The sequence below is a fragment of the Channa argus genome, chromosome 13 (assembly GCF_033026475.1).
Source record: "Channa argus isolate prfri chromosome 13, Channa argus male v1.0, whole genome shotgun sequence".
Classification (NCBI taxonomy): Eukaryota; Metazoa; Chordata; class Actinopteri; order Anabantiformes; family Channidae; genus Channa; species Channa argus.
This window is the reverse complement of record NC_090209.1, coordinates 14,146,352-14,158,508: the sequence shown is the minus strand read 5'-3', so window position 1 is coordinate 14,158,508 and position 12,157 is coordinate 14,146,352. Positions and strand designations below refer to the sequence as shown.

The 12,157-nt window shown below is 38.0% G+C and overlaps 1 protein-coding gene across 12 annotated transcripts in view; it reads left to right on the top strand.

Annotated features, from left to right (window-relative positions):
• The window catches only part of wnk3 (WNK lysine deficient protein kinase 3), a 36,486-nt gene that overhangs the window by 6,626 nt on the left and 17,703 nt on the right, over positions 1-12,157 (top strand). For all 12 annotated transcript variants that reach the window (XM_067526889.1, XM_067526899.1, XM_067526892.1 and 9 more), the window contains 6 exons: positions 1,431-2,419; positions 9,803-9,975; positions 10,651-10,871; positions 11,395-11,552; positions 11,749-11,837; positions 11,934-12,153. In XM_067526889.1, coding sequence (XP_067382990.1) covers positions 1,700-2,419; positions 9,803-9,975; positions 10,651-10,871; positions 11,395-11,552; positions 11,749-11,837; positions 11,934-12,153 — 1,581 coding nt within the window. In that variant the 5' untranslated portion in view covers positions 1,431-1,699. The remainder of the gene's footprint in view (positions 1-1,430; positions 2,420-9,802; positions 9,976-10,650; positions 10,872-11,394; positions 11,553-11,748; positions 11,838-11,933; positions 12,154-12,157) is intronic.

Genomic DNA, 12,157 nt, shown 5'->3' with positions numbered 1-12,157 from the left:
TGTTCAAAATGTCAAAGTTTAGCCTGTAATAATGTTTGAAAAGAAATGTTTGACAGGTTGAAGCGACAATAAGCAGGAATTAGCATTTAGTTTGGTTTGTCTTCTCACACTATTGTTACGTCTGATTCACTTTTACGCCACTGTAAATACCAGTCACTATTTGAGTCATCCTCGTGTGTACGTGTGTGTCCACATATACTGCAGCTGTTACTGAACTGACCTCTGACACTGAAAGTGTCAGAAGCCAAACAATAGTGCTGATTAAAATGTTACAGTAATGTTAGAGGGTTTATTATCTGCATGGTTTTATTTATTGTCAATTGAAAAGTAACACTGACAGCATTGCGACATTGACAATATGATATAATTCCAGGTTTCTGTGACAAGCTTGTCCGATGTCATGTGAGCGCTAACATAAACAAAACTCGGCAGCATTACAAGTTGTATTGTGAAGTAATTATCAGTTTTCTTCGTGTGGACAATTCAAAGTTTCCATGAACAAAAACATATTAGCTGTAAACTAAAATACCCTTACAAACTTGGATTATTTTACAAAAATTGAAAATTGGCTAGTGAGCTAAACAACATAGCTAAAGTTGTACAGAAACCAATGTAAGGGCATATATTACCATTTCCAATATCCTGTGAATGTGTTATTTAAAAAACTTTACTACATAAGCCAAACCTCCGTCAAAGTTTGGATGTTGACTTCTTACTGCATTTTTGATGTTTATTAGCCACAGTAAGAATAGGATCTATTGTATGGATGCATGGGTGTTTCCTGTGTTGAGAGATTATAGAGCTGCATGCTTCAGTAAAGAGTAACACACTATGAGACTCCCGAGTTCCATGCTGCACTATTTGAGGATCCTAGCTTGTTTTTGTGACAACAGAGATGCCATTTGCCTGATTAGAAGTCAATAACAAGCTTTGTTACATATTAAAGCTTTAAGAAGATTCATTGATTGCTTTGCTGTATTGGTTTTAAAAATATTTCCCTTTAAATGGGTACTAGTCAGGCTGTTGAGAAGTCACTGCTGTTTGAATTACAATCGTTTACATCTTAAGTCATGGCTGTGTAAAATTAATGTTTATGCTCATTTGTACATTCTCATTCACGATGAGGCATTAGGAATCTGTTTTTTTTACCACACTGGGTTTTTTTGTCTTATCCAATTCACACATACTTTTACCCAGACAGATAACTACTGTAGCAATCCACTTCTCTATAAAGGTGCTGGGAATATTTTTCTGTGATGTTATGTCTTTGATGTTGGTTCATTTTGTCTCTGTGAAGTACAGAGGACCCTCTGACCTAAACACTGTTCCACTATCATTCCTCTGTACAAACCTAAAACTTTCAACATGATGAAACTAATTCTTTCCTCAAAATATCTAAATATTAATGCAATGTTGCTTTTGTCTTGCAGGATTTGCTTGAAGATATTCACAAACTTCTGGAAATTAAAGGAAATTAAAATAAGCTATCCTTCGGCGGTGGTCTCCTGTGTAACTTTAAATCATCAAAGAAAAGGAGACAGAGATCAAGGAAGGACTTTAGTCATCTCGAGCATTATAAGCTGTAACAGCCTGACAGAAGTGTGTGACCACAGAAGCATAGAGAGACGGGGACAGACACAGAACGAAAGGTTTGGAGGAGGAGGAGGAGGACTAGGAGGGCTGGGAAAGACCATTCCCTATGGCTACTGACCCAGGAGAGCCCACGGGCACTGAGGACTCTTCAGAAAAACCTGATGGACAGAGGGAGGAGGACACAGATCGGGGAGATACAGGTGACCAACAGAGGGAGAAGACACAAAACACGCCCTCAGATTTCCTGTCCTCCCAGACTCAGGAGAGAGGACCAACAGGAGAAGAGGACAGAGGAATCAGAGGAGGTGGAGGGGAAGCAAGCCAGGAAGGTCAGGAGGTCACCATCAGGCCGATATCATTCTCCACACCCTCTTTACCAGTCGACACTGGTCAGAAACGACTGAGAAGGGAGAAGCGATTTTTCAGGAAGAGCGTGGAGATTTGTGAGGAGGACAACGAGGCAGATGTATTCCCTGAGGCATCCCACAGTGCCCCCCATTTGGAGCTGCCCTCCTCAGACTCTGTTTTCACCAGCAGTGCCCACCAGCAAGGGGCTGATTCCTCTTGTGCTGCCCTGGGCCATGACCCATCAAGTCCAAGCTCCAGCCAGGAGCCTGGTAAGGATGCTTCTACCTCTGCACCCACCCAGAGGGGGAAGGAGAGGGATCGTGAGCAGGAGGAGGAAGCGGAGATGAAGGCTGTAGCTACCTCTCCTGGAGGCAGATTCCTCAAATTTGACATCGAACTTGGCAGAGGTGCCTTCAAGACTGTTTATAAAGGCCTGGACACAGAGACTTGGGTGGAGGTGGCTTGGTGTGAACTTCAGGTCAGAACAAATTTATTACCCATTTCCAGTGGCAACACCTGTGACACCTGCATTAATAGTCAAGTATGAGCAAACCTTACATTGCAGGAAATACTTAAATGCAGTTCTGACACTAGAAAAGCTATTAAGTGTAGAAATTAAATAGGAGCTGTTATCAGCTGACTGGTCACAGGTTAAAATGACATTGACTGTAGCTATTCCATTGATGACAGGCCGGTTGTTGGACTTGACTACACTGCTGCATGTAAATAAAAGATTGCTTAGGGATAAGAGGCATCATGCTTTCACAGCTCTAAATTGAATGGTTTAGCTGAGCTTATCTCAGATCAGTTTCAGCACCAAGAACCTTTCTGATAAAATGTTTTTATATCAACAAATAAATCAAAATGAACTGTTTTGACTGAGAACCTTCAATATTTAAATCTGCTAGCTACTGGAAAAATGTGCTAAAGTCTGTAGATATCAAGATCTGATCTGATATTCAATCCGTGCAGTTTGGCTATAGAGGGTGACACTAAAACCTTGATTCTAAACCAACAGACTTTATAGGTTTTGATGGATAAATTTAGTACCTTTTAAATATAAAATAAATAAGACTACAAGGATTCAATAAGAAAATTCAATACTTACTCAGTCCCCTTAATAACTTTGTTTTTCTTGAGTAATGTTAATGTATTAGGGTATTTCCTGGAAGCCCAGGTGCTTTGTAATGCCTGTTTTCATCTTTTTCGGGCAAGAAAAACCTTCTTGGAACTTTATCAGTTAGCACGTCTGTGCTTGTTAGTCAGTTCAGTGCATACTGGGATAAAAAGGAGGAGGTTTGCTTGGAGTTGAATGACAGCACAAAGTGAAAGTGGAGGCTTTGTCACTAAACAAACATTTAAGCTGCATCACAAGGTTTACAATGAAAATATGATATTCTAATTGTAAGATAAATGTGCTGATATGTATGATAGTTTTAACATACATCCTAGGGCTGCTCAAATATGGTAACAATCATAATCATGATTAGTTGCTATCAATATTGACATGAAGTTATTATAATTAATTTTCGTTATTTTGTGATCACAATGATTTGACTTGAATGCTCATGCCTTTGGAAACATCATACATTTATTTAAAGAATGTCTTTTTATTAGTGAATTGTTTGAAAATTCAAATAGACATGAGCCACAGAAAAACACTTAAATTACTTAAATACGTATTACAGCCTAGGCGAGTGCAGTACTCTTTTATGCAATTTTGTTTTTTTCTGACGCACCCGTCACACCTTAAGGTGCAGAATTTTCATCTTATATAACTTTTTACAGTCATAGCAGAGCATTTTAACAGTGCTTGGCATTGTGTTGGGTGAATAAAGGCATGCTTGTGTGCCCACTCACCTTTGAAAACTGTTTCACCATTTTTAAAAAACACCTGTTTCTGTTACTCCCTCTAATGTTCTTTACGGTTAGTGATAGATCCCAAGACTCAGGGGTAAATTCTGGGGAAAGTAAACTTTCCGTAGATATACATTTCCCCTTACTTTAATTCTGATCCTGATTTATAACACTAAAAAAGAGCATCACCAAGAAATAAGAGGGGCACATGTTGTTTGCACATAATTGCAATTTTTTTTAATCCCTCAAGTTGCAATTGATGTATTGCTTCTCTTCCATTCCACATGCAGGAGCAGCCACACAAGCATTCCACATGTTGTCTTAGCTTCTCTTTGTGTTTAATCTTATACTATGCTAGTAAGGTTATTATGCTACTTTGGGGAAAAACATGACAGCTACTGTGGTACTTCTGGTACCACTGGCTGACCACATTTTTTAATCCAACATTTTCACTAATTGCACAGCCCTAACAAATTCCTCCATTGCTGGAGGTTAAGTACAGTACATGTCACTGCCTTCTCTTGTCTATTGTGTAATATAATTAGGTAGGAAATGAAAAAAGTAATGTGAAGCATAACCTCCCTCATTTTGAGCACAGAACAAATGGGAATAGTGTAGGAAATGTATATGTAACTATAAGAAACTCTTTGTCATGGGGTGGGAGGAAAATAATGAAAATATGGTAAATATTTATTGCCAGAGCAGTATCATAATCTTTACATGCTGTAGCCAACTGGATTTATTAGGCTGAGACGTAATAGGAAACATTGTTAGATAGCATGTATTCAACATGTGGTGGGAGAAAGACTTGTGGAGGAGAGAAGAAATGCATCCCTTGACTTTTGGCCTTACAATAGCGAGCAGTGTTATGGTAAGCCATCTGATTTGACTGCCGGCTCTGTGTGAGAAAAGTCAGTCATGTGTTTGGTTTGGAGCTTATTCCAAAACAAGAGCCTTAACTAAGCATTGAGATCAGAGACTGTCTGTGTGTCTAGCAAGCATCAGACATTTTTCCATCACCTTATCTGGTATTACTCCAACATCTAATGAATGAACTTCATGTGCAGCTGGACTCTTCTGCTTGGAAAATTACACTGACACAGCTCCTCCTCTTTCAAAAAATGTTATCAAGATAATGGATCAGTGAATGAATGGATGGATTTTTATGAAGTATTAGGACCTTAACATAAAAACATACATATCCATAGGGCATCAATAAGAAAATACTGGAAAAATTAGATACAGTCTATGCATATTTATTCTTAATATATCCCTTAGAGAGTAGTTGTGTAGCTAATGCTAAGGTACTATGTGCATTTAGACACACAAACACACACACACATGCGAATACACTCAGACAATGAACAGTGGCCTTGTCACATGCCTGTATATGGATCCAGTGGCACATTCTAGTAACTCAGATCACATGATCTGTACTATTTACTCCACCTTACTAAAGTTTGTAACCTGCTTAAAATCAAAATGGCATTAATCTGGACAGTACCAATCAGAATATGTTCAGGTTGCTGTATTAATGATATAACTTAATGCAAGAATTAACTTGTCGTGCGGGTGTTGGATGCAGTGATACTGTATATTGTTTCCAAAATAAGATACAAAATAGGCAACAAATTCTTGTCTAAAATGTATTAATTGTGGTATAAGACAGCAACTGTATTATAATTAGGTTTTGTAGGTAATTAAGATTTTCACAGAAGCAGTTGTTTGAAAATTTTTCCATTCATCTGATACAGTGTTCACTGTGCTATGAAACTGCAGCCTGTGAGCACCTAGCTCCTCTCCTCCTATGTCCCCAAACAAAGGGTAGCCAGGAGATTAGCTGTCTCAATGCTGCTTCAAAGAGTAGGTAATTAAAGTTCACAGTGTGGACACCATCTTTCTTCTTTTTATTTCCTTACTCTGGCTACACCTAAAAGGTTATGGGGGTTATGCTTTATCTTCCGTTCTATCGCTTCCATTGTATACATTCATTATCTGTTGGTATGTGTCCATACATGTATTACATTTTGACATTTCGAAGTGAGAGCTGTTGCTGTCTTGTTTTTCAGTGCCAACATATGCCACCATATGTGTCTATTCCTCTCTCACCCTACCTCCCTCCCTCCATCCATGACTTTTTGTCTGTGTGAGTGAGCATGCAGAGTGATCCAGGGAGTTAATTACAGTGGATGCCTGTCAGGCTGGAACAAAAACCCTGCACAGACAGCATAACTCTGGCGGCAGAAACTAGACTGGTTCAACCCAGCCACCCAGACTGGTCCAACTTGGCTTAGCTCAGTCCAGCCATAGTCATAGGACTACAAACACTAGTCTGAATAACAACAGTGTCAAAGTTGTTCATAATGATTATCACCTCTTTTTTGTGCTAGTTTTGGATTTTTGTAGTCTAGTAAATGTCTAGAAGAACAACATGCCATGTTTCTTAGTAAAAAGATTAATTATTGGATTTGAGAAATTAATTTTTGACATTATGGAGGGTGAAGTTTTTATTATAGGAGCTCAGTGCACCCCCAGTGAAACAGAGTTTAGACCCCTTCTTGACCCATTGTTCAGCAGTTAAAGGATACCTTTGGTCATCTAAATGAATTTAGTTCACAATCACAGGACAGATGGTAAATCCAGCATCGAATTTTCTTTAATTTTGTTTGATTAGTTGTCAGCCTGCAGCCTGTACTCACTCACTGCAGACTCTGTGGAAGGTATAGAAGATAATATAATAACTAATTTTGATTATTTGAAAAAAAATTTCAAATTTTGTTTGACAATGTAAGAAAAAACAATAGCAATTGGTGATTTTTGGTGGTTGTTTCCCATGGTGAAAGATCATTTGGGTTTAGCCAAGTAAAGCGGAGACAGACTATTTAGGAGAGACTAAAATAAATAGAAGCCAAATGAAATGCATTACAGCTGAACTGACCAGACCTGAATGAAATCATTCTAACCAAACTGACCAGATGCATAACCAATGCACTGACAGCACGTACTGTATCCCTCAGGATGTGTAATATTCATTGTGTAGCAATCAACAGTGATTTAATTACTATTAAGCATTTGAGATATAAACCAAATTACAATAGGAGTAATTATATTTAAAAAAATAGCTACATAGATAGATAAATAACCTATATAATATACCTTAATCAGAATAATAAAGGACTTTATCAAATGTTTTCACTGAAACTTTTTGTATTGAACGAGATCAGTAATCTTAGTCCACCACTAAGTTCTAATTCACTGTGTGGGCCAGAACTTAGACACCTCAGATTTTTACTGACATGCATACTCCCACGTGGTAGAGTAGTAATTACATACAGTATGGTACACCCTCATAAATCTCAGCATATAGCTAGAATAATGCTCCCTCTCTTGGTATTGCCCAAAACCAACCCTATCTATCCCAATGCAGCTGAGGCACACAATTTTAGACAAGAATGTAACTATGCAAGCTAATTAACCCTTTGTAGTCTATGTAATTGTATGACAGTAATCCAGTAGATGTTTTGAGGCTCACATGCTTATAGGCTCACATTCATGACTGTGGCATCTTACCATCTGTCAACTGTGTGTTGTATCCATGACCTGTTCCCTTTCCCCTGTATTTTATGAGGCCACTTAACTTACAACTTGACCTTCTGTTCTACCAGATGTCTGATCCAAAAAAATCTTAATTCCCAACAAGGTCTTACACTGTTTACCAAGCTAGAGTTCTTAGGCTCTTGCCACCGTATAAGGCATAGGATACTGAGAGTACACTATATAGTCTCCAATAAATCCTACATATGTAAAACTTCTAATGAAAAGTAGTTAGTGTCAAACGGGTGTTCTTATTGTATTTTAATTTTATTGTATTGCTTTCTGTCTGTCACACAGCCTCACTAACTGAACTTTCAATGACCTTTGCTGACCCTAAGGCGATAAGACACTTAGAGGGACACACAGTAGTTGCTGAGAAGGCAGCAGACAGGAGCACAAGGCAAGCACTCTGTCTCACACTGTGCCAGACAGTGATGCAGAGTGATACTCAGGCTGTGAAGTGAGAAAGACTGTAGAATCATTCAAGAAGGGGCAGTACTCCCTGAGAAGATGAAGTTCACTAGAAAGAAGACACATGTAGATATGGGTGGATGTAGATACAGTTTTCATTGAAACTTAGACTTGGACAGACACATCTGCTAATAAACACATGGATTACAACACATGCAATCAAATAAGTAATACGTAATACAAATAGTAGCATGAGGTACACTAGTTGGTGTTAAACCATATAAATGTATTAGGTTAGGTCATGCAATTTATTGTTAGCTTTAATCATGCAAAGAGAAGCAGTCTATTTGTTGATGCCACCTCCCTACTGAGAGAGGAGGGGTGGAGCATTTGCTCCACCAGTTCTTCCAGAAAAGGACACTGAACGAGTATACACACAAAGAGCAGAAGATCTCTTAAGAGATGAAACAGACTCAGGGAGAATGAGAAGCACAAACACAAAAAAGAAAGGTGGAGACCTGAGAAAAACAAATCCAGTGACAGACAGGCATTACATGATAGCTGTTTATTAGCACCCAAACATCTGCTGTAGACTGCCTCCCTTTGGGGAGCTTTAGGATAATCAAAAAAAGATCAAGATCAATGGTATCGATCAGTGGAAAGCCAGTGTTATGAAGATTTCTATTTATAGTAGGTCTGTCTGTGACAGTGTTTTGTTTTATCTGTCTGTATAGCTTGTGTTATAACGGCTGCTTCAGAGAAGTTTGGAAATTTTCAGTGAATTAGTGAAGCCAGTCAGAAATTTCTCAAATCCTGGGGGCTTAAATATGCATATGCATTTTATTCACCAGACTTATAAAGGCACAGATATAGCTGGTTCTGACTAGATCTAAATCATGGTTAAAATGAGTGCACATGCACAAGCTTCATTTTCACTCCTAGAATTCAACATCAATGGAAAATGATCAGTTGACATATTGACAATTGTACCAACTCCATTGTTAAAAAAGAAGATGGAGAAAAGAGATTTGCTAATAGTAATGTGTTAGGGAGGTTTTATCCCAAATGAAGTTACACATGGCTGTGGCCTTTACCACCAATTTGCTTAAACCGACATTACAAAGTGGCACTTTGGACAAGGATAACATTAAAAGAAAAATAGAGGGGGAAACATTTTTTGTAGATAAACAGAAAGATAATGTCTAAAAAATGTCCATCAAACAATAATTTTAAATTCAACTTTTAAGTGTGCATTTGATTGTAATATACATTTCAAAGTAATGACATAATCAAGAATAGTGATAAAACAACTAAAAAAACAATTGTTCTAATATTGGATTGTATCAATTTGCATGCAGTGCACACTCCCCCCACACTTTCTGCATTTACAAATATCAGTCTATATGTGGGAAAAGGCAAAATCACATTTTCTATGCATGAACATCATTTATACATCTGGCCTCTGGTCCTTTGATTAGTTGATTTTAATGTTATGTCACCACATCACTTGCATATTTAAAAATACTATTTTCTAGGAGTAGCCTAATTTTATTTTGTCATTTTGAGACACTTTTTTGTCTGAATGACAATTCAGACAAAAAATGATTGTTTTTTGAGCTTAGAGCTTTAAAGGTTTCTTCTACAGCATGCATGTCTTCTAGGTCTTATAAACATTCTATGCACCACTGTGAAGATTAGTCAGTGGTTGTGTCTACTACTGTAGGATCGCACTTGTGCCAGTAAATTAGATGCCTGACTCATTCATTCTGTCTGCCATACTGGGGATATTTGTCAAATGCAGTAGAAATATGTTTTATAAAGCTAAGAGTTGGGTGTTGTCTCAGCATTGCCGCAACTCTATATTGCCAGCCGCTAGTACCATCTAGTGGCAGCATGTGTTAGTTCACAGTCATGGGTATGCCTTTGCTAGTATTTTATGATGTTTTGTTGGCATGTTCACATTCGTACCATGTGACTTTGTATGTACCTTTTACTTCAGGACCGCAAGCTCACCAAGGCAGAGCAGCAGCGCTTCAAGGAAGAGGCTGAGATGCTGAAGGGACTCCAGCACCCCAACATTGTCCGCTTCTATGATTCCTGGGAGTCTGTTCTTCGTGGCAAGAAGTGCATCGTACTGGTCACAGAACTGATGACTTCAGGAACTCTCAAAACGTTAGCACAGCCTCCTCATATGTAGTTGACATCAAAATCTCACATTTTATAATTTTTTTTTCTTTTTCTTTTCCTTTTCTTTGATCCCGGTTTGAATAGCAACACAGAGGCCATCTTTTATAAATGATTAAGGACTGATCGCTGATTGAAGAATTTTTTGTAGAGGGTTGCAAACATATACATTAGGGATTTATAATTTTGCAAGTAATGTATATGAGCTAATAACATGTTTTTCTTTTGTTATACAACAAAGATTTGGGTCATTGAATGGCATCTGTGTTAACTGTTTTAAAAAGGATGTAAAAAATGTGTAAACCTAATTGAAATTTATTAACACATTTACAAGAGAAGATTTCTGATGTGCTAGTAATGTGATGATCAAGATTAAGAGGATCCCAGTTTCATTTAACACATCTTAGCAATTCAGCAAGGAGGTTCTGGTGCCATATTTTCTTTTTCTTTTACTAAGTTATATTGTATATACTTCAAAGAACAAACTTTCTAAAAGAAATTAGGATAACAGCAAAACACTTCTGACTTTTATATCTAAAATAATACATAAAATGTATCCACTCAGATTGTAAATTGTCTAAATGACAATTTAAATGTGTAAAGTGTAATGAACAATTAATTTTAATTAATAGGTATTCATAATGTTGTTTTATCTGTCTACAGTTACCTTAAGCGCTTTAAGGTCATGAAACCCAAGGTACTGAGAAGCTGGTGTAGGCAAATCCTTAAGGGCCTGCATTTCCTTCACACCAGAACTCCTCCAATCGTCCACCGCGATCTCAAATGTGACAACATCTTCATAACAGGCCCAACAGGATCTGTAAAGATAGGCGACCTTGGACTGGCAACACTTATGAGGACTTCCTTTGCTAAGAGTGTTATAGGTAGGCTAAATAAATAGAGCAACTTATTCCAAAAAATAAGTTTATTTATTTGTTTTGTATACCAGAAGAACAATAAAAGAAAGGTAGATACATAAGCAGACCGAGAAGCGACCTATAAATATATTTGACTTTTCTTTGCATTTAGTATTGGTCAGGCTTTTGCAAAAGGACTTTCATGTGGTTGGAGATTCACGCCCGACTCTCCCCGACCACATGTCATGTTCCTGGGCAAAACACTGAACCCTAAATGACCCTTCCCCATCTCCACTCTGCAGTGCTGGTCCCAAACCCGGTAAACATTAGGGAGGGTTGCGTCACAAATACGCAACTGGTCTAAAAATGTCCCAAATCAACATGCCGACCAATGATCCACTGTGATGACCCTGAACTTACTGGATGAGATGGAAGAAGAAAAAAAAACTTAGCTGACCATATTGCAAACACAGTGATATTAGTGAAGTGGCATGTAGTAGTTCTGCTTGTTATTAACTGTGAACAACTTTTGTTTTTTTTTGTTTTTTAGGAACACCAGAGTTTATGGCTCCAGAGATGTATGAGGAGCACTATGATGAGTCTGTGGATGTTTATGCCTTTGGGATGTGCATGCTGGAGATGGCTACTTCAGAATACCCCTACTCTGAATGCCAAAATGCAGCTCAGATCTATCGCAAAGTCACAAGCGTGGGTTTTCCTAAATAACTCTCAGAAACTGCCATTTTGTGATGATTAGATGTGCAGACCTAATACATTTTAATTAGTTTAAATGTAACCCCACTATGTGGCTCCATAATGAAATTGTCTTTACACACAATATCCCAGAAATTAATTTTATAAATTTCTGTTAACTAGAAATACTTTGAAATTTCTGTCTGTAAAGGGTATAAAGCCAGCCAGCTTTGATAAAGTGAATGATCCAGAGGTCAAAGAGATCATTGAAGGCTGCATTCGTCAGAACAAGAGCCAGAGGTAAGTAGGTTTTACTTTTGTAACATGACATAAAAGACATAAAATATCCTATAGTGTCTTGTATTTCTCTTCCTTTTGTTGTCTTTCTTTTAACAGGCTCTCCATCAAAGACCTCCTGAACCATGCATTTTTTGGGGAAGACACAGGGGTTCGGGTGGAGCTGGCAGAGGAGGACATAGGAACACAAGACTGCTTAGCTCTCAGGATTTGGGTTGAAGACCCAAAGAAACTGAAAGGGAAGCACAAAGACAATGAAGCCATTGAATTCAGCTATGACCTGGAGAATGATAGTGCTGAGGAGGTTGCTCTAGAAATGGTGA